The 25342-nt window shown below is 44.7% G+C and overlaps 1 protein-coding gene across 1 annotated transcript in view; it reads right to left on the bottom strand.

Moving 5' to 3' along the window:
• LOC130106893 (bactericidal permeability-increasing protein-like) overlaps positions 1 to 25342 on the bottom strand; it is a 46518-nt gene that overhangs the window by 9521 nt on the left and 11655 nt on the right. Inside the window, exons 2-10 of the mRNA XM_056273201.1 lie at positions 16632 to 16766; positions 15180 to 15241; positions 12598 to 12705; positions 12372 to 12486; positions 12114 to 12245; positions 11845 to 12000; positions 11636 to 11699; positions 11112 to 11172; positions 10918 to 11009 (exon numbers count right to left, since the gene is read on the bottom strand). Of these exons, the coding sequence (XP_056129176.1) occupies positions 10918 to 11009; positions 11112 to 11172; positions 11636 to 11699; positions 11845 to 12000; positions 12114 to 12245; positions 12372 to 12486; positions 12598 to 12700 (723 nt within the window). The 5' untranslated portion in view covers positions 12701 to 12705; positions 15180 to 15241; positions 16632 to 16766. The remainder of the gene's footprint in view (positions 1 to 10917; positions 11010 to 11111; positions 11173 to 11635; positions 11700 to 11844; positions 12001 to 12113; positions 12246 to 12371; positions 12487 to 12597; positions 12706 to 15179; positions 15242 to 16631; positions 16767 to 25342) is intronic.

Genomic DNA, 25342 nt, shown 5'->3' with positions numbered 1-25342 from the left:
GTGCCAATTCCAACCTCTACGTAAGCCTGCTCGTTGCTTTTTCCGTTGTTCTCTATTGAGATGCAGTCTATGTACAGCTCTGTCTGTTCTCCCACAGCGGTGCTCTCCACTGTAATGTTGTCGAAGTACAGTTCTTCCTGCTCTCTGTCAGTGGTGTACTCTTCTGGGTTCTCTCCGACGGCATGTACTGTGCCGCGGTAGTACTTTGTCTGTCCCTGGAAGCTAGACTTGCATACTTTAGCAAAATGATTGAGCTTCTTGCATTTAATGCATTGTTTACCCTTAGCTGGGCAAGTGGCTTTAGCGCCGTGTAGCCCTCCACAATAGCTACACGCCCTGGCGGCGGTGCTAACGTTACCCTCCCTTTGTCTGAAGTTAGCGTTAGCTGCTTTGGGTGCGTTCGGTTTGTAAGTCTTTCTGCCTATTGCGTGCACCGTTTCATGTGTGCTGCCCTGGCCCATAGACTTTAGCTGTTTCTTTGCTAGCTCGTGTGAGCGGGCTACATCTATGGCCTTTTCTAGCGTTAGCTCAGCTCCCTGGCTAAGTAGCTTTTCTCTCACTCTGGGTGAGTTGGTGGCAAACACGATGCGGTCCCTGACCATCTCGTCGGCATTTGGGTAGCCACAGTCTTTGACTAGGAGCTTTAGCTCAGTTACAAATCGTTCGAAGGATTCACTCTCTCCCTGCATCTTTTCATGAAATTTATATCTGGCATAAATCGGGTTTGCTTTGGGGGTGATGTACTCAGTGTACTTATCGTAGTACGTTTCTAGCTTCTTGGCTTGTTCTCCGCTGAGTGTCCAAGTGTTGTGCACATCGCGCCCTTTTTCCCCTATCCAGAGCAGGAGGTAGCTGCATTTCTCCTCTTCGTTCTTCCCGCGCAGGGGGCCCGTGAACATTAGCTCCGTTGTTTGTCGAAATCGTCTCCATGCTTCAGGTAAGTTCGCCGATTCCCAGTCCATCCGTGGAGCTGGAACGCCGTACGAATCCATATTGGGTATTTAAACTCCGCTACTCTGACACCATGTAATGATCTGTGCCCTCTGGCTATGTTAACTTATAACATTAATAAAGCAAGGACGACTTCTCTCGTGCTGGGTGTTTATTCATCGACCGGATTCCGACTGACGTTGTTACGTACATCACGTGACTTTGTTGTGGCGCTACGGAAAGCCGTAAGGGACATTAGCAAATCAAATATTACTAGCAAATATTACATAGGACACGCCCAGAAAATGTGGCTAAGGGAAGCCTCATCCCCCTACATTTGTCACAGATGGGACCAGGGGCGCAACGAGGTGGGGTGCAGAGGGTGTAATGCACACAGGCGCCGCATCAGCGGGGGCGCCAAAAGTACAGTGTGCAGTAAACAATGTCTGGTTATAGGCCTATTTGTTTTTAAAAGTTTAATATTTATAAATATTATTACTTAGATGAGAATTTTGGATTAGAACATATAGTTACATGTTATATTTTTTTAACACCTGCGAGCTTGTCATATATTGCGGATGTTAATATTTTTTTTTTTTGCATACGGTCTTTTGGTGCCTTCTCTGATGCAGCGCCTGTGTGCATTGCACCCTCTGCACCCCCCCCCCCCCCCGCTGCACCCCTGGATGGGACTCACATCCGGGTACATACGAGATAGTTTGACTTTGGACACATGGGCTCTGTGCACCACCTTAAATTGTAACAGACAATGATGGGCACAGAGGGATGTTGAATTAACCAGCCTGAAGATCGAATTCCATATATCGTCCGACGGTGATCGTCCGGAGGCTTAAGTCCTGCTCCCAGGCAGTTTTAATCTTGTCAAGAGGGACATGTCTTATACCTGCGAGCTTGTCATATATTGCGGATGTTAAACCTCTACGTGACGGGTGTAGACTAAGGAATGCATCAGCGGTGGTTGTATCAGGTGCCTCAGGGAAATTTGGTATCTGAGAGTGGACAAAGTGTCTAATTTGCAGATATCTGAAAAAAATCTTTATTTGGTAAATTGAACTCGTGACTCCCCATCACATCCGCTTACTGGACTCCATTACAGAATTCAAAACTGCCCTTAAACCCCCTTTTTTGGGGTGGGGGTGGGGGATATTTCCCCCCTTTTTCTCCCCAGTTGTATCAAGCCAATTACCCCACTCTTCTGAGCCTTCCTGGTTACTGCTCCACCCCCTCTGCCAATCCAGGGAGGGCTGCAGAATACCGCATACCTCCTCCGATACACGTGGAGTCGCTAGCCGCTTCTTTTCACCTGACAGTGAGAGTTTCGCCAGGGAAACGTAGGGTGTGGGAGGATCACGCTATTCCCCCCAGTTCCCTCTTCCCCCTGAACAGGCGCCCCGACCGACCAGAGGAGGCACTAGTGCAGTGACCAGGACACATACCCATATCCGGCTTCCCACCTGTAGACATGTCCAATTGTGTCTGTAGGGACGCCCGACCAAGCTGGAGGCAACACGAGGATTTGAACCAGGATCCCCGTGTTGGAAGGCAATGGAATAGACCGCTCGCTACCCGGAAGCCCCAAAACCCCTTTCTTAAATTAGCATACTCACTTTAACAGCATTAACAACATTAAATTCATCTTTTTTTAAACTCCTGCTGATGTATGCTCTCTTGCTTATTGTGTTTTATTATTGATTGCAGTAATGTTTTTACTGCTTTGTTTTATTGTATTTGATGCAAGGTGACCTTGAGTGTCATGAAAGGCACCTTTAAATGTTTATTATTATTTTTATTTTAACAGGGGTGTGTAGACTTTTTATATCCATTGTACATGCCTGAGCTTACTTCAAGACATTTAACTGCATCCACGCTTTTCTATGCAGATTCAAAACATTAAAATTAAAGGAAAATACAAACATTAATACGTACGGTATCTCATGGACCATGTGCTATGCACAAAGGTAAGCTGGTGCGTATATTTCTAACATGCGTTTGTAATACCGGTAAAAGTTATCTTCACTTAAAACAGTCTACAACTTAGACAAAATACACCAACAAACTTTATATCAATGATGAACAAATACATTTAACAATTAACTACATTACCACGGTAATAACAACATATCTACAAAAGCTCACAACCACTGTAGCGATCCTGTACTGTTGGGAGTTCCGATTAGCAGAGTCAGACCATCATCTGCCTCTGAGGAGAGTGGAGCCTGGCTCCCCAGTCTGTCCTGTTGGGCCCCTCCTATCGATGGCACGGCTTGAGAAAACAGGGTTGGAGTTGGGGTTGGGGCCGGGGTCTGTTTCCCTGAGCCCTTGGTGACTTGGAGCACTCCCTGACCAAATGCCCTGGCTGACCATACCCCCAGCAGACCATGGGGCCCGGGCGTGGCCTGCGTGGTGTCTGTAGCAATACAGCCCTCATCAGTTCAGTCACTTCAGCCACCCACGCCGGCCTCTCGCCCTCCGTGGAGCACTCTACTACAGCCCTCACAGCAGGTGGGCTTTCCTTGTGACAGTTCCCAGCAGCCACACCCCACACACTCCGTCTCTCCACAGCTATTTCCAAGGCCACCTGCAACGACTGGATACTGCAGCTGTACCAGGACACGTAAGTCAGTGGGGAAGAGGGCTCTGATGAACTGGTCCCGCGCCAGCTCGCTCTGTACCTCCGGGGGCATATATGCATATGCCCGCCATGTCAGGCTCTCTATGTCATTGGCTAACACCTGCAGTGGCTCCCCAGATTTTCGGCATCAATTACTCAGTTCATTATGCAGGAGCTCAGGCTGTAAACACTGTCCAAACCACCTCTGCAGGGCCCCTATTAAAGCCCCATAACTACGCCTGCTCCCCAGGCTAAGCAGTAGCAGACAGGACAGAGCAAGGTCCGTGAGGCACAAAGTCAGCTGTTGTGCTTTAGTCTCCATCGACCACCCCTCTGCCTGGGCTAAAAGTTCAAATTGGGCATGGAATGCCTCCCAGTCTGCCCTATCAGAGTACTTGGGGTTTTTACTTCTGTGACAGCTACTGGGTGATGGGCGCCACCATGTTTGTTTACATCCAAAGCATTGACCTGTGTCCTACATCCGGTGGAAGAAGAAACGGTGCGAAACACCGATGAGGAATCATGCCCGCGTCGGCAGCCATCCTCACCGCAGACTCCCTTAGGCGATTGTTCGCCGCACATGAAGCTCTCCTGAGCGCACTGGTCATGTCCTCCGACCACCCACATGGACCTTCCTCCTCTATCTCCCTTACTCCTTCACTAGAAATCCATGACAAGCAGCTAGCTAACCAGCCAACTCACTGACATTAATGCTAGGCTAGCTCCCGACAGGAATGTTGCCCCTTGACAAACGGTGTTCACTTCTGACACCAGTGTAATGTGTCAGTTATGAGTCGGAGACAAGAGTTGAATTCCTTTGGTTTATTAAACTATTCGAAACTGCGTCGAGTGGACACTGAAGTGCAACAATGTCTCCCTCCAAAAACGAAAACCAATAAGTAACCAGCGGGTCAGCCCCCGCTCCACCAACCACAAGCACGCACACTGACAGACGTAACATGCATTCCCACGATTGGCCGAGAGCAGGGGAACGATACACTGACTCCGCTAATCAGAACTCCCAACAGTACAGGGTTGCTTACACTACGATGCGCTGTACGTTCGATCCCGGGTTCACGCATGCGCAGTTTGTTTTTATACGTGCATTGGATGCAGTTACATTTCAGACCACCAAGTGGCCAAACAAAGCCTAAACAGAAATTCAAACACACATTTTAACTCTTACATCAGGGGTTCCCAACCTTTTTTGCCTCGTGACCCCACTTTGAAGTCACAAAACTCTAGTGACCCCAGAAATTCTAAAATTACGCTAGAACGAATTTGTTGCAAGACAATTTTCATTTTAGACCACATTTAGGCTCTACCCATGACAATTCTGTATATTTGTTATGTATTTTATATATTATGATTGGTGTCTCTTTTTTGTGATCAATTTTTTTTATTAGTCATCTACTTTTTCCCCAACACAAGACAATATCAACACATACATACATACATACATACATACATACATACATACATACATACATACATACATACATACATACATACATACATACATACATTATTCAGACTGCTCAGATCCCCCCTCCCCACAGGACCCATGATTGGTGTCTCTCACCTATTTAATGGGACAGTTGAGCTTGCACATCTCGCTGCAGCCTTTCAACGTTTGGTGGTGTAGTATACAGAGCGCATCTCATCTCTGCAGTTACATCCAGTCGCGAACGGTACTATGACTTCATGCACACAAGAGCGCTACATCTGGCTTCCAAAAGGAACCAACAGTTTTAAAGCACACTGTGAGATCTCTGGGTGCTCTTCTCTTGCTCCAAACCAGGATTCCTCCATCGCCACTCGCGAATGCAGTCCCCGTTGTGTTCTATCACATGTCAGTTCAATCAGCTGTTCAACAGCAGTGGCAGGTAGGTCCACTGATCCTGCATCACAGTGGAATGGGTCCCTCACCCAGTCAAACTTTGACATATCCAAGTCTGGAAAGTAAGTGGAAAAGTGCTCTTCTATGTGTTTCAGGTGCTTGCACATCACCTTTGTAGAGCCCTGGTCATCAATGCTGTTGTCTGTTAGAAACTTGTGCTCAGCTGGGGGAAAGGGGTGAAGTTTGATTTTGAAAGGTCCCCCTGAATCCATCAATATGGTCACTCATCTGCGTGATATTCTTGTTTTCCCTCTGCATGCTTATGTTCAGTTGATTACCTTTTCCAAAGATGTCTGTTACATATGTAAGGAGGCACATTTTTTGCTGGTCACACAGAAAGTCGACAAAGTCTGTTTTTTTCACATCCATGAAAAACACCAACAGTTCATTTCTCAACTTGAACAATTGCTCCAGCACCCTACCTCTCGATAACCACCGTGCTTCTGTGTGAAAGAGCAAATTGCCATGTTCAGAGCCCATATTGCCGCATAGTTTTGCAAATAGACGTGCATGCAGTGGATGTGGTTTGATGTAATTGACCATGGCTACAACCTGCTGTAATGTGTCCACGATGGGCAAACTCAGTTCCTTAGATGCCAGTTGCTCATGATGAATCATGCAATAATTCCATTCTACAGAGGGGGCCAGTTCCACAATTAACGTACGTAGGCCTGCTTGCCGCCCCACCATAGACGGAGCCCCGTCTGTACAAAATCCTACCATACGCTCCCATGGGATGTTGTTTCTCTCCATATAGTTGTGGAGGACATCGTACATCGCCTTAGCAGTCTCTTGTTCAGGAAGAGGGAGACAGTACAAAACATCCTTGTGAATAGCATTCTCTTGCATATAACGAACAAATGTCAAAGCATGGGCATTTTTTCCTTCTGTGCTGACATCCATTTGTAGAGCATAGGCTGGGGAATTTCGTAGTCGTTCTGTTAGTGTGCTCTCTTGGTCATTAGCGATTGCATCTATCCTTCTTTTCACTGTGTTATCAGACAATGGTATTGTCTTTAGTTTTTGTGCCCCCCCCCCACACACACATCGTTTATACCATTTCAGTGGCAGCTGGCAATATCAAAGTCTCAGCGATGGTATGTGGCTTCATAGCCTTTGCAACAAGATAGCTCACCTCAAAAGATGCTTTCAAGCCTCACTCACTGACAGTCATTGCCTTTCTGACGTACACTCGCTGCTTATTCAGCTCGGCATATTTCTTTTCAAAGAAAGATTTTGGTTTGCCTATACTTTTATGCATTGTCTCAAAATGTCTCTTGAGCTTGTTGGGTTTCATGCTCTCCGTAGACGGGACGTTACCACAGAGCAGACATTTTGGCCTTTCTTTGTTGTGTTCAGTTATGCTTTTTTTTTTTTTTACACGATGATGCTGGTCACATGGCTTGGGTTCTGCACTGTTCCGATGGCGTCTGGATACTGCTTGACATCCTGCACATCATATTCTTCTTTAAATTTTATAAGTCCATTATAATTGTGTTATCCTCTTTCAATGTTGTATTGTGTAAATTGTGTAAACACAACATCCATTGCACGTTGTCCATCTTGGGAGAGAGATCTCTGAATGAATGAATGAATGAATGAATGAACGAATGCCTTTATTGTCATCGTACTTTTCAATACAACGAAACTGGGAGTGCAACTCCACTGTGGTGCAACAATAAAATAAATAAAAAGCATACATTAAAAAGACAAGAATGATTAAAAAAAGCAATGGGATAAAACAGCAATGCAATAAAGTACACAATAGCAAGACAAGATTAATAAAGTAGCAGCAATGGGATAAAGTGCAGGTATTAAAGTGCAAGAGGTGGCTGTGAGAGGTTTAACTATGCTTGTTTAGTGCGATTATTGCGTTTGGGAAAAAGCTATTTGTGAATCTGGTGGTTTTGGATCTGATGGGCCTGAAGCGCCTGCCAGAGGGTAATAGTTTAAACAGGTGGTTGCCGGGGTGTGAATTGTCCTTGATGATGCTTTTGGCTCTTGAGAGGGTCCGGCTGTGGGCAATGTCTTAAAGAGGAGGGAGGGGGCAACCGATGATTTTTTCTGCTGTCCTGGTGATTCTCTGGAGAGCCTTTTTGTGTGCGGCGGAGCAACCAGCAAACCACACCGGCATGCAGTATGTGAGGATGCTCTCGATTGTGGATCTGTAGAAGGACACCAGCAGCTTCACGCTCATGTTGTTTTTCCTGAGTAACCTCAGGAAATGTAGCCGCTGCTGTGCCTTTTTGACCACTGCCGTGGTGTTTGTTGACCATGAAAGACAGTCCGTAACGTGGATTCCCAGGAATTTAAATGAGTGGACTCTCTCCACGCACTCACCATTTATGGAGAGAGGCTGGGGGGGGGGTGTTGTGTTTTCTGAAGTCAATTATGAGTTATTTTGTTTTTGTGGGGTTTAGGATGAGGTTATTTGCAGAGCACCACTCAGACCGATTCTGGACTTCGTGTCGGTAAGCGGACTCGTCACCTCCTGTTATGAGCCCGACTACAGTGGTGTCGTCAGCGAATTTTATGATGGAGTTTGAAGGGAAAGCTGGTAAACAGTCGAAGGTGTACAGTGAGTAGAGGAGGGGGCTCAACACGCAGCCCTGCGGTGAGCCGGTGCTGAGTGAGATGGTGGAGGAGAGGTGGGGACCAACTCTGACTGACTGTGGGTGGTTTGTTAGAAAGTCCTTGATCCAGCTGCAAGTAGACAAGGGGAGGCCGAGGGTCAGCAGTTTGTTTATCTGGATGTCAGGAATGATTGTGTAAAAGGCGGTTGCTGTAGTCCACAAAGAGCATCCTGACGTAGTTGATCCTCTGTTCGAGATGGCTCAAGGCAGCATGAAGGGTGGTGGACAATGCGTCTTCTGTGGATCTGTTTGGCCTGAATGTGAACTGATGGGGGTCAAGGGAAGGAGGGAGACTGGTTTGTATATGTTTGAGTACTAGTCTTTCAAAACACTTCATAACCAGAGGGGTGAGGGCTACTGGTCTGTAGTCTGCTAGGCTGTTTGAGGATGGTTTCTTAGGGACCGGGATGATAGTTGCTGATTTCAGAGGGGTGGGAACAGAGGCCTGCGGGAGAATTAGGTTGAAGATGTTGGTAAAAACACCAGAGAGTTCGTGGCAGCATGCTCTGAGCACCTTTCCGGGTATCCCGTCAGGGCCAGCAGCCTTCCTTGGATTCATTGCTTTGAAGGCCTGTCTCGCCTCATGCTGCTGAACAGTGAGAGCAGGAGTGTCAGTGACCAAGGGGGGTGGAGAAGAGACGCTCCTGGTCTCGAAGCGGGCAAAGAAGTTATTAAGCTCCTCTGCCAGCAGGGTTCCATTTGTTGTAATCACAGTTTTTTTGCTGCCTTTGTAGTTAGTGAGATGTTGCAGCCCCTGCCACACTCGTCTTGGGTTGTTATCTGAAACGTGGTCCTCGATTTTCCCTTTATAGGCCAGTGTGGAGGCACTGATGCCCCTCTTCAGGTCAGCCCTAGCAGTGGTGTATAAAGCTCTGTCCCCTGACCTGAAGGCCCTGTCCCGTGCATTGAGAAGTTTGCGTACTTCTGAGGTCATCCATGGCTTTTGACTGGGAAAAACATGGACGTGTTTGTTTACAGTCACATTGCTAATGCAGGTCTTAATATAAATAAAGTACAGTTTCTGTGTATTCCTGGAGATCCCCTTGATCAAAAATGGACCCGTCTGTGTTTGAAAAACAGTCTTGGAGTTGAGACAGTGCTCCCTCAAGCCAAGTTGTAATGGTTTTAGTACATGGCTTTGCTGTCCTCCTGAGGGGGGTGTAGGTAGGGAGGAGGAGCAGGAGGGAGAGGTAGTCAGAGAGCCCTAAGTGGGGGAGGGGCACTGTCCTGTATGTGTGCTTTAAATTACAATAAACATGATCGAGGGTGTTTTTACCCCTGGTAGGGCAATTAACATACTGAGTAAATTTGGGAAGCACTAACTTTAAGCATGCTTGGTTAAAGTCACCCGCAATCACATGGACACAGTCAGGATGCATTTTCTGCTGCTTACTGATGGTTTGGCGGAGGTAAGCCAAAGATAGGCTAACATTTGTGTCGGGTGGAAGGTAGACAGCTGTCAAAATTATTACTGTTAGCTCTCTTGGTAAGTAGAAGGGTCTGCATAACACTGACAGAGACTCCAGATCACGGGAACAGTGGCCGTCTATAACGCGGCTCTGTGTGCACCAGTTGGAATTCACATACACACATAGCCCCCCTCCTCTGTTCTTACCGGTATCCCTGGATCTGTCCTGTCTGTGAAGCAACCTGTCAGTCAGCTCAACAGCGGTGTCAGGGATTGAGGAGTTTAGCCAAGTTTCCGTGATTATCATGGCGTTGCAGTTCCGTAATGAGTTGTTTGCGGCCACGGATAGCTCCAGATCACCGATCTTGTGGACAACGGACCTGGCATTTGAGAGGAACAGGCTGGGGATTGGTGGTCTGTGTGGGTCTCTCTGTAGCCTGGCACGGAGACTCGCCCTGCATCCCCGCTTCTGTTTTCTCTCTTGCCGGCGTCTGCGTCGCTTTTCCGGGATGACAATCCATGGGGAACCCGATGTTCTGGAAATGGTGTCGGGGATGTCGTGAGTCTGATGGAAAGATGATGTTATTGCCCTGCTATGGGCAACTCCAATGTTAATCAAGTCCTGAAGACAGTAAGAGTTAGTTGACTGATACTGATCTATCTATCTCTCCTCTGTTGCTCTCCCCAAGGTTTCTTCCTATTTTTTCTCCCTGTAAAAGGTTTTTTTTTTTTAGGGAGTTGTTCCTTATCTGATGAGAGGGTCTAAGGACAGGATGTTGTGTTGCTGTTAAGCCCACTGAGGCAAATTTGTAATTTGTGATATTGGGCAATACAAATAAAATTGATTTGATTTGATTTTGGTAAATCCAAACTGAAGAAAGATTTCATCATATTTTCTCTTTCTTTTTGATGTCAGTTTTTCCATTTCAGTCGAAGGTGTGGAGGGCACAAGTGGGTGAAGAAATCTTTCCATTTTCTGTCACTCTGATTTGCTTGCAAACTTCGCTCGTTATTTGTTTGAGCATGGGAATCTGCACGTTGGTCACATCACGTGTGATCTCATGAATCAAGATATGCCAAGAACTAAATTTTTATGAGGGGAAGTGAGTTGTTTTAAATTGTGTGTGGTGTTTTTATTATAATAATAATTATTATTTGTATTGATGAATTACTAGAAATTTCAAGTGACCCCATTTCAATTCCATGCGACCCCAGTTGGGGTCGCGACCCCAAGGTTAGGAACCCGTGTCTTACTTATACTTACGTTATTACTGTCTAGATTTCCTTGATCTGAACTGACATGAGTGTGAACCTTTAGATATTATCAAACTATACACTGAGTATAAATGTATAGCAATTCAAAGATAATAAAGCCTGACTTCTCACACATTCCCACATAAACAAAGGGTCTCACCTTCAAATTCAGATCTATGGATGACTTTGAAACTGCGGGCGATGACACCATTGAATATTCAATCTCTGCATACTTGTCCACCGGAGCTAGAACTGTGTTTGGTATGACAGAAATTGATTTACACTTGTTAAACATCATCCTCATGTGAAATAAACATGAAATATGTGTTTAACGTTTCCACAAACGTAACGCACCATTTAAAGTTTTCAGGTGGAGGTTTAATTCAGATATTGCATCAGCCAGCAGATGGCATATCTGTAACATAAGAGAAATTCAGTTTGAAAGGACTCTGAGGACTACGTTTTGACACTGAATGCTGACATATGCAACAAGCTAGTAAGGCTCTTAAAATGGATAAAAAAAGTAGAATATATATTTCTTATTGGCGAACACAGAAGGAGGGAGATTTTTTTTTAAAAAATTTTATGCCCCGTGCTTATCTTTTGCCCACCTTGATGTGTCAAGATCATATAACACATCCCCAACCCCGCCCACCTGATCCCGCATGAAGATCCTGACCTTAACTATTTTTTTTGTCGTGATTTTTTTTCTTTTTTTTAATGAATTATCTGTTGGTTCTTGCTTTTGGTTTTTTTTTTTTTTTTTTTTTTTTACAGTTAATTGTCTCACTCCTACATGTTCGCCTGATTCCGTTTCCTCTAATCCCCAGAAGCTGTAATGTTAGGCAATTATTTTTGGCGGAAATTGTTGTTCTCACCTGTTTCTGCAGTAAATCTCGCAAAGCCTTGTCAATAAACTCACTGAACAGGTTGTATAGCCAGCTGAGAAACAGGAATGACAATATTAAGGGTAGCTTGTCTTTGGCTCAAGATGTGAAACATGAAATATGGAAGCTGAAATTCACATCGCTTGTTCTCTCAATCCATTGCATTCGTTCAACACAAGTGGATGGCGATGTAGAGTTACCTGGTCCCACTGTGAAACTTGATGTCTAAGCTGCCTATAATGGACACACAGTTGACACTACTGACCGCTGGTCGCCCCACGTCATCACTTTTAATGGAAATAGCCGTGGTAATAGTGAGTCCGTTAACTTCCAAATCAAATGATCCACTATTCTTTCTATTGTGGAAGAGAGGAGTCATTTACAAATATCCAGGTATTGTTATTAAGACATGGAAATGTAAAAGGCAGAGAGAGCCCCCCCCCCGCAAACTATAGTCTGTCTTACTCACATAATTCTTAAGTATTTGACCTTCCAGTTTCCATGCAGACTAATGAAGGCCTTTTGGATAGAGAGATTGACACCACTCCCTGGCACCAGGCCCAGTGCAGACTCTGGTAATCCCAGATTCACTATTACCATCCTGTAAAATGAAACGTATAAAGAAAGAGCCTCAAGATGATCTTATTATTAGCGTATCACCTTTAAACAATCTTTATTCATGTTTTTAAAAGGATTATTATTGTTGGAAAACAGGCAAGTGTCTTACCTTGACAAACTGTACTGGACTTTGCCAATGGGAGCCACTCTTTCTGTCCCTGAAATATCTGGGACCTTGATAGTTTTGAGTTTCTGCTGCAGGAACGCCATCCCAATCTGTCTGCCTGGCCGCAACAAGGCATTGAAAGTTGGATGAGAAAATAAATCTACCTATAATTTATTCATGCAGAACAGAACTTTTCAAATGAATAGGGAATAGGATGCCAAAAACATACCATATTCGATGCCTTTTTCTGTTAGCCTGACCTTTACCCCAGGGTTCACGCCTAAGGTCATGGGGATTAAAGCCAACAGAGCCAGCTGATACCATGGAAACATCTTCGCTACTTGACATGCAGAGGACAAAATCATCACAACCCCTGGCAATTCAGTGTATACTTACTCTGTATTGTTCTGATACGCTGTGGTTCAGTGAGGTTCCACGTTTCAGAGGACAGTTTAAGTGTTTTACATAGGTTATTATGAGTTTATTGCATTTGTTTATTGAATTTGTTCTACAGCCCGAACAGTGTTGTATGTTTTCTGCATGGCTTCTAAAAGATTTAGTTAAGTCTCTCCTTTATCCCCACAGTAACATGACTGATGAGGGGAATCTTAAAAAAAACTTACTGTTTCGCATGGACTTTCGTCGTTCACAGAGGTGCTACTTATCATCACCATCATCAAATCTATATCGCCTATTGTAAATTTATTGCTCGTCGCTAGAGTGCTGGTCTTTTTCTCAGTCATTAAAAATCCAGAACTATTTTGCACAATTAATATAATCCAAGTTGTATGTACTGCATTCAGTTTAGTGTCTCTTTTTTATTTTTTATACAGTGCCAGCCTCGAAGGTTATGACACCACGGGAAGGCCTAAACGAAGTCAGAGGAATGCTGGATGCCTCCACAAATAGAGCCCTATCCACTCTCAACACATGAAAGGGCTGACTGTCTAGGCTGCTGTTAAAGCCACATGACCCATGTTAAGTCAGCTGACAAGTGGGAGTTCATTAGATTAAATGCGCTCAAAGGCCCTATCTGGAATTTTTTGCTTTGCCATTTTGAATGTGGGTTTTTGTTTTTTGTTTTTTTAAACATAAACGTATCGAAAATAAGTCTTTTCCCCAACATCTTAAGGTATTGAATCTGGGGGAAAAAAAGATTTTACCCTCATGTTTCTTGATGCTGCCTAACCCTAACCCTGAGACAAAGTGGCCACAAGCCATTCATTTCCAATGGTCCCTGGGCTACACTGAGCAACAAAAACCCGCGACTTGGTGACAAAAAGAAGTCGAGCAAAGTTCAGCTTTATGCAAACGAGCAGTGACTGAGTTGAGTGATGGCCAATCAGAGGGCTGATGTGTTCCTCTTATATTCTTTATTCGTTTTCTTAAACTTTGGTACCTATATTAGCATTTTAGTAGCGGACACTGAGGAGAAAGCGATTGCAGCTCTTGCTGGCTTTCCTGACGCGATATATTGAATGTGAACCTTTTCAACCACAAGTTGGATACCTGAAATGTTTTAATTGGAAATACATGCATCAGGGTATGACTTGATTTTTAATTAAAAAAAAAAACAAGATGAAAGCTATATTCGAAAGTGCAGAGAATAGGCTACCAATCTATATTGCATGAACATGCGTACGTGTGGTTGTATTTTTTTCTTTTTAAGTTAGTTTCCACCAGGAGGAAAACCTTGTCAGACTGGTCATAATTATCACCCAATAATGGATTTCCACATGACAGCATATATGTTACCGAAGCAATCATCAGCTGTTAATTGACAGCTGACGATTGCTTATGGCATGAAACAGGCTTGTACTGTCTCATAAATAATTTACTTGAAAACACTGGATTATATTTAAATATATATGTGTGTGCGTGTGCATGATTTGAGCAATTAAACATTACGTTTTTGCATTTAAGTAGCTTCTCTACACTTTGATTAATTTTAGGATTTTGAAGTTTTGGTTTTTTTTACTCTTTATTAGTAGATACTCCCATGCTTGCAATTGAAACAATTTCTTTAATGCTCATTTTAGCTGTCTTATGCTGTTTATCCATCAGGTGCTCCATATATATATTTGTAAATAAATAATCCTGTTAGCGTGTTTATTTATCCATTTGTTCATTCATCTTTTCGTGTGGAGGTTATCCTTTGCTCTAAATGTGGATAGAGTTAAGTAAGAAGTGAACGTTAGACAGACAATAACATTAGGCAGACTGAAGTCACAGATATGTGACTGAGCTACTCTGTGGATGGCTGTTTTCATCCATTTTTCCTATTTTTATCAGCTGAAAGTTGCAATATCACAATTATAAACAAATTTTCAATGAGAAGAAAGATGTTTAAAACTGTTCCTTTATCAAAGACACCACCCATGCAATACCAGAAAAACAGAACTACAGAGAGTATCCTCATTGTGCGGATACCATTGTTTACCCAAGATGGCACCATTATGTCATTGTTGAGCAATGCTAACATTTGATTACAAAACCAATACTTCACCTCCAATGCTGAGCACATGCTTCACTCGAATATCTACATAACACCAATGAGCTGCTGTTATTTCTGCATATCCACACTAGCTCAGTCTTGAACATAAAGATGAGCAAAAGGAGTTTACACAACAAATTGTGGTGAAAATGGAAGAGGTAATCCTTGAATCTGGCAATAAAAAGCTAATATGCCTCTTGCATGATCTTCTCATCTGAACATGAATCGATTCCTAAGAACCCAAAAATGAGAATCCATCAGGATTCTCTAAGCACAAAAATGACTTGTTTGAATGCATTCATATCCATGGTGCATACCTTAAGCCGGTAGCTGTGTGACGGAGCCAAAAGTCTTCAGTTCTCTTGTTGTGTCACCCTGGCTGGAGACAAGGCAAAGTGAAGGAGGAAGAGAGACACATGGTTCTCAATTCACTCTGCTTAATCAGGGAGAAAGAGGAACTGGACATTTTTTTCAGATAAGGCAAGCACTCTTTAAACTTCATGTTTCACCAGTTGAATCTCTCACTTATCTTCTAGTTATCAACTCACAACCAGAAATGACAAAAATGAATGCACAGCCTTTAATACCTCTCACAAAACTTAACTTAGTCTTGAATAAACCACTTTTTCTTGGCAAGTCATTTTGGTCTCCTGACATGTGGCTGCTGATAACTGCTTTATATGTAAATTTTGAGAAATTTGTTTGTGCTCAGTGGAGGTCTGAATCGGGTACTAAACAGATTAGAAATCATTCCTCAGGAAATAATTTAAAAAGCAATCATCATTATGAAAAACACATTTGTTTCAATTTATTTATCTATCTATCTATCTATCTATCTATCTATCTATGTATGCGTCTTTGTCTTTCTCAGCACAAAGAGCAGGTCTGTTTTTCCAATGTGACAAATCATGTTAGTGGGTTATGCCCAAGGTATATATATATATCTGCTATGGCTGACAAAAGTAATGTGAGGAAATTGTCTCTCCTTAATGGACTATGAAGCGAGAAGCAATTGCTAATTCTAAATGTATGTGACTATTGAAAATTACAAATGCATACGATCTGATGTGACTAGCCCTGGGCAATGAAACACGTATGAACACCTTAGTGGAAACCCTTTGGTTGGATGGTATACAAAAGGCTTGGGGAAATTATGTTTGGCTTATCGAGCAGACATTGGCCATAGATGTTCATACAGAATCAAGCTCAACAGGTTCATTTAAAAAAATGGTCTGGTAAACTACAATAAATCATAGCAACTCAGCTAACGTCACTATCAATCTGAACAACGGGAACCTTTTTTTGGGGGGGGGGGCCTTTCCCCCCAATTGTACCCGGCCAATTACCCCACTCTTCCGAGCCGTCCCGGTCGCTGCTCCACCCCCTCTGCTGATCCGGGGAGGGCTGCAGACTACCACATGCCTCCTCTGATACATGTGGAGTTGCCAGCCACTTCTTATCACCTGAGTGAGGAGCTTCGCTAGGGGACGTAGCACGTGGGAGGATCCCGCTATTCCCCCCAGTCCCCCCCCCCCCCGAACAGGTGCCTCGACCGACCAGAGGAGGCAACGACCAGTGCAACGACCAGGACACATCCGGCCTCCCACCCGCAGACACGGTGTCGGTGCTTGAGCTACTCGCCCACTTTTTTTCTTTTTTTTTTTAAATATAACTTTATTCAACAAGACAATGTGCATAATACGTCAGGTACAAAAACAAAACAACAAAAAACAACAAAAACACAACCCCCCCCAAAAAAAACACAATACAGGAGAGCTGATAACATCCATCCATCCATTATCTTGACCGCTTATCCTGCTCTCAGGGTCGCGGGGATGCTGGAGCCTATTCCAGCAGTCATTGGGTGGCAGGCGGGGAGACACCCTGGACAGGCCGCCAGGCAGCTAATAACAACACCAAAAAAATACAATACCAATATATATGAGATGAATGACATTCTGAATAGTTGAAAATTAAGTAATTATAGTAACAATACAAAAATAAATAAAAAATTTAAACTAAATAAAAAGGAAAAAAAAGAAAAAAATCATTTGACATCAGGGGGTTTCATCATATATGTTTCTGTAATATTCTAAGAACCTGTTACTTTCTCTGTTGTGTGTGAGCGCAAGAGAGTTAAGCAATGAGTTAAATTCGGTCAAAAAAAGAGGGAAGTATGGTCGTGAACCTAAAAACCTCTGTTTATGAATAAAGAATTTCCCCAATAAAATAAAAAATTAACAACGTATTTCAGAGATTTGTTAGTCATATTGTCATAGTAACAGATTATAACTTTAAGAGTAAAACAATGAGTAACATTAGTGATAGTGAAAACATGAGAATTTAAATCAAACCAAAATGTCATTGTTATTTTACACTGAAAGAATAAATGGATCGACGTTTCATCAGCATGTCCACAAAAAGAACAAGAGCTTTCAACATCCATATATCTGGAGATTATAGATTTCACTGCATAGATTTTGTGTAAGATTTTAAAATGAACTTGTTTGACTGTGTTAGGAATACAAAACGTATCAGGGAAAAAAGCCATATTTTTTTGACAGTTAATTTCTTCCAAAGGTGAGTTCCAGTAAAATTTTCCTCTTAGGGTGATTTTGTTTTTATTTTGAAAAATTTGACGAATATGTCTATTATTACATTTCTTGTCATTTATGTTGATACCATCCAAAAGCAATGCAGATGGAGCATCTGGGGTATTTCCTCCACCAAAACATAAGTGACTCCTAATAAGATGGATTAGACCAGAAGTAATGGCTTTGACAACGGAATTGTATTCTTTAAAAAGAATTGGAAAGTTGTGTCTAGTTATAAAAAGCTCATAGGACAGTATACAGCCATGTTCATCCACAATGGATAAAACACTGACAAAATTTCTTTGGAACCACTTGGGATAAAAAAGAGACTTATTCTTAATAGTTATATAATCATTATTCCATAAGAAAGTTTTATGAGGAGAAAAGTTATGGATGAAGCGTAACTTCCAGGAAAGAAGGGATTGCTGATGAAACTTAGCTAAAGACACGGGAAGTTTGTTAGGTGGGTAATTACATGTTAATATAAAAAAGAGACCACCAATTTGATCAAAAATATGATTTGGGATGAAGGACCACAGAGAATCTGGGTTTGCTAGACATTTTTTAGCCAATTAACTTTAAAAGTGTTTACAGTATCAATGAAATTTAAAACTTCAAGACCACCATACACTCTACTGTTAAGATACTGCCTTTTTAAGTTTGTGAGACTTACTTTTCCAGATGAAGTCAAGGAATAATTTGTTGATTTCATTAACTGTGGGGTCATTAACAAAAAGAGAAAGGGAAGGGTAAACAAAGCGAGGAAGGCCCTCAGCCTTAGATAAAAGAACTCTGCCATATAATGTCAAGTCTCTTTGAAGCTAGAGGTTAAAGACATTCTTGGTTTTCTTAATCCTTCCATTAAAGTTCAGTAGCTGTCTGGCTACAAGGTTTTTAGTTATATAAATGCCCAAATATTTAACTGTGTTATTTACAGGAACATTTTCAATTAATGCATCTTCACAATCATGTATGGGCAATAACTCACATTTAGAAACATGGAGTTTCAAACCTGAAGCTAGTGAAAACTGTTCAACTAGGTTTATAGCTTTCGGCAACTGATTTTTATCTCTTAAGAAAAGAGTTGTGTCGTCAGCAAGTTGTGAAATTCTTATTTCCCTATTAAATATAGCGATGCCTTTAAACTCTGGTTCATATACAATATTTAGGGATAATAATTCAACGACTAAAATAAATAAAAAGGGTGAAATCGGGCAACATTGACAGACACCACGTTTTATATCAAATCTATGGGAGGTGTTGAAGTTGCTAACCACAGAGCTATTGATATCTTTATAAAACATATCAATGGTATCTATAAAAGTTTTCCCAAAACCAAACAACTGAAGACATTCTAAAAGAAACGTATGTTCAATAGTACCGAAGGCTTTGTAAAAATCTAAAAAAAAAGCTTTTGAATGTACTGAATCTCCATAGTCCACTAAATCTAAGATAAATCTGATATTATTGCTAATATGACAGCTTTTAATAAAACCGGACTGTCTTCCAGCAACAATATGATTAAGCCCTGTCTTTAGCCTGTTCGCATAAGCCAAGGCCAACATTTTATAATCAATAGTTAGAAGAGTAATAGGCTGTCACTTATCTATTAACAAAGTGTCTTTATCCGGTTTTGGGATAAGGGAAATAACACCTTGTTTCATAGTGGTGCTCATCTCTCTCAGACTGATACATTCTTTGTACATACAAAATAATGGGTTTTGAATGAGGTCCCAAAAATGAGCATAAAATTCAACTGAAAGACCATCAATACCTGGCGATTTTCCCTGTTTTAATTTCGTTTACTGTCAGCTCAGAATCACAGAGTATTTTATAGTCCTCACCAATAGCAGAAATAGGTTTCCTTATCTTACTGATAAAACCTTCACAGGAACAGTCATTGAATTCAGACGTATACCGGTTCCCATAATGGACTCCATGCTTCAGCAGCTGACAGCGGATCGCTCCCAGCTGCAGCAGGTCCAGGCTCAACAGCAGCAGATGATGGCCGCCATCACCAGCCTCACCACCGCTCTCCAGCAGCTACAGCCTACCCAGACAGCGCCACCTGTGTCAGCAACACTCACCCCGACCAGTATGGACCCAGCAGAGGGGTCGGCGTACCGGAGACAACGTAGGCCGAGCCCGGTGTCTGGGGTGAATGGCCTCCAGCGAGCGGTTGTTCGGTTGGATAACCAGCAGCCTGCCTCCCGGTCTGCTGGCCCTGAACCCGCTAGCCGCCATCTTGCCTACCGCCCAGTAAACCGCCGATGGAGGGGTGGTGCCGAGCCGGCTCCAGCCCAGGACCCATTCTGGGGAACCCGCCTGGCCAGGGGAGGTCCCCCGGAGTCTCCGCCTGTCCCATGTTCCTCGGCAGCCGGCTGACGTCCTGTCCGCCCAGCGTCCCCGGGGCGCCTCCGAAACCTGCTCCACGAGCGGCTACCGGGCCGCCTCCCAGTTCAGCTTACCCCGCGGCTGCCACGCTGCCTCCGAGGTCAGTCTCCCCCGCAGCTGCCACTTCGCCTCCGAGTACAGTTTGCCCCGCGGCCGTCCCACCACCTCCGAGGTCTGTTTGCCCCGCAGCCGTCCCGCCGCCTGCGAGTTCAGTTTGCCCCGTGGCCGTCCCGTCGCCTCCGAGGTCTGTTTGCCCCGCGGCCGTCCCGCCGCCTCCGAGTTCAGTTTGCCCCGTTGCCGTCCCGCCGCCTCCTAGTTCAGTTTGCCCCGCGGCCGTCCCGCCACCTGCGAGTTCAGTTCGCCAAGGCCTTTGATACTATCTGCAGAGATGGCCTTTGGAGAATCATGGCAAAATACGGATGTCCAAAAAAGTTAATCACCATCGTACGACGGCTACACGATGGCATGCTAGCCAGAGTCCAAGACAACGGAGTTGGCGTCTGAGCCGTTCCCTGTCTCTAATGGAGTAAATCAAGGCTGTGTCCTTGCCCCAACCCTGTTCAGCCTTATGTTCTCAGCCATGCTGTCAGATGCCTTCAGAGAGGGCGACGCTGGTATTGTTGTCAATTATCGTTTTGATGGCTCTCTCTTCAACCTTAAGCGGCTTAAAGCAAAAACCTTGGTTAAAACAGCAACCATCAACGATCTTCTGTTTGCCGATGACTGCGCCCTCAACGCTACATCCGAAGCCAACATGCAACAAAGTATCAATAAGTTCTCAGAGGCTTGCAACAACTTCGGCCTCACCATCAACATAAAAAAGACTGAAGTACTTCATCAGCCAGCTCCAGGCAAGCCATACAATGTACCTAACATCACCATCAATGGGCATCGATTTAATGCGGCCGACAAATTCACTTACCTGGGCAGCTCTCTCTCCAGATATGTCACCAACCATTGACGAAGAGATGACCGCACGGCTTGCTAAAGCAAGTACTGCTTTTGGCAGACTCCAAAAGAATGTGTGGAACGGGACAGGCATCACCCAGGAGACAAAGATTAAAGTGTATCGGGCCATAGTTCTCACCAAACTGCTTTACGGCAGCGAAACATGGACAGTTTACAAACGCCATGCAAAAACACTAAACCACTTTCACACCACATGCCTCAGAAAACTTATCGGCAGAAAGTGGTATGACAAGATCCCTGACACAGAGGTCCTCACTTGTTCAACACTACCAAGTATACACACCATCCTCGTGCAATCACAGTTTCGTTGGGTGGGCCACATAGTTCGCATGCCAGACCACTGGCTCCCAAAGAAACTGTTATATTATATTGTAACGTGCATGGATAAGTAGACACGTTGGTCCTCGACTAACGGGTCGGACCCTTTAGTCGACTGGTTAACGTTGTCGCTTGCGGTGCGGGAGATACGGGTTCGCGTCCCGGCTGTGGCGACGGTATCTCGGACTGCCCCCCGAATTCGCTACATTGGTGTCAGAAATGGGATGGAGCGACCGTAAGGCCATCGGAAGCGTAGGCGCCCTGAAGCGTGAAGGAGCTGATATGCTTAAGCGTGGGGACGCGCTTCCCGAAGGAGGTGGGTAGTGTAACGTGCATGGATAAGTAGACACGTTGGTCCTTGATTAACGGGTCGGACCCTTTAGTCGACTGGTTAACGTTGTCGTTTGCGGAGCGGGAGACACAAGTTCGCGTCCCGGCCATGGCGACGGTCTACCAGACTGCCCCCCGAATTCACTACAATATGGTTAGCTCAAGCAAAGCAAACGCTCCCATGTTGGTAAAAACAAGCGTTTTTAAAGACACCTTGAAGGTTTTGTTAAAGGCCTTCACCATCAACTACGATACATGGGAACAGAATGCTTTGAACAGAGGAGAGTGGTGTGCAGCTGTCCGGAATGGTGCAAACACATATGAGACTGCCAGGATTGCTGCGGCAGAGAGCGAGCATGTCTGCATGAGGACACATTTCAGTGGACTTCAGCAGCTCAGGAGAGCTTCGAGGCGGTGAAGGACCGTATTGTAAACAGCCCAGCGCTGTCCGTCTTCGACCCCAGCCTCCCCACCTACGTGTCTACGGACGCATCCGATTATGGCTTGGGGGCCGTACTGACACAACTACACCCGGATGGGACAGAACGTACAATTGCATGTGCCTCACGCACACTTTACCCCCGCCGAACGCAAGTACTCCATTGTTGAAAAGGAGGCGTTGGCCTGCGTGTGGGCCGCTGAAAAATGGAGGACCTTCTTATGGGGTTCTAGGTTTACACTACGCACAGACCACCAGGCTTTGACCACACTACTTGCAACAAAAGGCCTGGGCCGCGCAGGGATGCGTATTGCGCATTGGTCTGCGAGACTACTGTGCTTTACATACGACGTGGAGTACCGTCCTGGCTCACAAAACCAGGCGGCCGACTGCTTTTCCCGGTTGCCCCTCCCTGCAGACGAGGATACAGAGCCAGTGACTGAGCCGGAGCTTGTTGCTCTGTTGGACACAGAACTGAAAGCTCTTTCAGTAAAAGACTTTACGGAGGCATGTGAGGCGTGCCCTGAGCTCACAGCTCTTAGAGCACAGATAAACAGGGGCTGGCCTAAGACAGCTAAGTCCCTACCAGACGAGCTCAAACCATATTTCGCCACGAGAAATGAACTGTCAATACAGGATGTGATTATTTACAGGGGGCCTCACCGACGACTTGTGCCAGTTGCCCTACGGAAGCAGCTGGTGGACTTGGCACACGAGACACACCAAGGGGTGGTCCGCACCAAACAGAGGCTGCGGGACTTATACTGGTGGCCCGGTATGGACACGTGTGTGCAGGAGACAATTCGCTCATGTGGATCGTGCCAGATGAATGATAAAAGTGCCAAGACGCATTCTGCTCCTCTCCAGCCCATCCCACTCCCGGATGCCCCATGGCAGAAAGTGGGGATAGACATAGTGGGACCGTTCGAGTCAGCTACTTGGGACTGTCGCTTTGCTGTGACGCTGACTGATTACTACACAAAGTGGCCAGAGGTCGCTTTCACTTCAACTATCACTACCGCTGCAATCACTACCTTCCTGTCTGCTGTGTTCTCCCGGTTTGGAAATCCTATCGAACTGGTAAGTGACAATGGAACACAATTCACCTCTACCGAGTTTGCAGACTACCTTGCAGCGAGAGACATTAAACACAGTAGAGTGTCTCTTTACTATCCACAAATGAATGGAGCCGTGGAGCGCTGGAACCGCATTCTCAAAGAAACACTACTCTCTGCCGAGCAGGAGAGAAGGCCATGGAAGCCATACGTACAGGATTTCTTGTCCACCTACCGTGCTACCCCACATGGCACCACCGGGGTGTCACCGTATGAACTCATGTCCAACCGACTGATGCGCACCAAAGTGAACATTGGCCCTGCACGAAAACCTGACCCACTGTCGGAGGAACAACTACGCAGTCAGGTTGCTGCCAAACAGGAGGCATCGAAAACCTACACTGACAAGAAAAGGGGAGCACGTGTGCCTAAGATCAAAGAGGGAAGCTTAGTCAGAGTGAGGAAACCTTTCCATGTGAAAAAGGGACTGTCTAAGTTTCAGAGACCTACCCGAGTGATACGCAAAGCTGGTTCGAGTGATTATGTGCTAGAGGATGGGCGTACATGGAACGCTGCCCACCTCTCTCTGGTCCCTGAAAGCGGAACAAACAGGGAATATGATCCAGAGCCAGTTGCCAACCCTGCTCCAGTGCCGGAGTCGGCCTGACAACCTGAGCCGCCCCAACAACCAGTTGGCACTGGGGTCATGGACAGACCTGTGAGAGTAAGAAAGGAGCCTGCTTGGCCTAAGGACTATGAACACTAGTTAGTCCAATGGACGGTGAGAAATGAGGAGAGAATAAGTGGATGTGAAAATGTGAAAAAAAAAATACTGTTGATACTAAAATGTGAAAAAACAATGCTTTGACTAAGAAAAAAAATGTTTGTTTTGCACTGATTTTGATTGATACCAGGTTACTGTGATTTTAGTGCCTTGTGATTGAAAGTGCCTATGTTACACGATTAACATTTTTGGGATTACAGGTTCAAGATTTCCTGCTATATTTTATTTACAGTAATATTACAGTGGAACTGTGGTTCATGGTTATTGTGGTTGATGGTTATTATAACATTTCTATTGTGGGAAGTTGTGTTGATGCTGATAGCACTTGAGTTATTGTACTACTGATGTCTGTGACATGGGACATAGTATTTTCATGTACGGGTAAGCTTCTTAAGAGAGGGGGAATATGTTGTGAAGTCGGTTCATTCATTGTTCATGCATTGCAATACCACCACGCCACCAGAGGGCGGAGTAGCCTAATGATTGTTGCTGAGTGTAGTACGGTGCTGAGGGTGATGAAGAAGTGAGATAAAAAGAAAGGAGTTGAAAACGTACGGTGCTCGTCTCTTGCCTCGTTATTATTTTACAGCTATACTAATGTGATAAAGTCTAGTATAGGACATAATGTTTAGTGATTGGACTCTCTCCCGCACTAGCATAGTACCGTACTGGATTAACCTATAGTACTAACGTTAGTCTATTTGCCAGTGAAGCTAGCTAGCTAGCTCACTGGTCGTAGTGTCTCGTTAGTTCTCAATACTGGGACTGCGCGTGTTCGGATGAACTGTTGGATGCTGGGAAGAGGACTCGGAGGACAGTTGTGTTTTTTTAGTTTTGTGACGGAAGATTGCTTGCCTGAGTGAAAGTTATTTCAAGAGCAGTAAGAGGTGTTAGGGGTTGCCAGAGTCACTTTACAACCCACGAGTGTCACACAACAGCTTCCAGTCATTGTAGTCTCAGGCACTGGACCAAACCTGTTAGGCAGGGGCTGGATAGAAGACCTGAACATAGACTGGAGGGTGGCAGTAAATCAGGTCGGGGAAAGAAACCAGTTGACATTACAGGAGGTGCTGGCGAGACACGAGGATGTGTTCAAGGAGGAACTCGGTACATTTAAGGGCCCCCCAGCTAAGATACATGTAGACAAAGAGGCGACACCAAGATTTTTCAAACCAAGACCTGTGCCATATGGCATGAAACCGAGAGTTGAAGCAGAGTTAGACCGGCTGTTAAAAGAGAAAATCATTGAGCCAGTCCAGTGGTGGATCTAGAGATTTTTTCCTGGGGTGGCAAGACTGTGTCCCAGAGGTGGCAGCTGCCACCCCTTGCCACCCTGTAGATCCGCGCCTGTGAGGGGGAGTGGGATTCTAAATCGGCGACTTCTGTTTGAGATGAGTTTGGTGCGGGTCTCATTGACCTTCACCATGCATGTACATAAAATATACTTTAAAAACATATTATCTGATTTATAAATGGAGTGGCAACAGGGGTGGCAAGACAGTGTCCCAGAGGTGGCAGCTGCCACCCCTTGCCACCCTGTAGATCCGCCCCTGAGCCAGTCAAATACGCAGAATTAGCAGTGCCCATAGTGTGAGTA

Source organism: Lampris incognitus, chromosome 2 (assembly GCF_029633865.1).
Source record: "Lampris incognitus isolate fLamInc1 chromosome 2, fLamInc1.hap2, whole genome shotgun sequence".
NCBI classification, from domain to species: Eukaryota; Metazoa; Chordata; class Actinopteri; order Lampriformes; family Lampridae; genus Lampris; species Lampris incognitus.
This window is presented reverse-complemented; position numbering and strand designations above follow the sequence as displayed.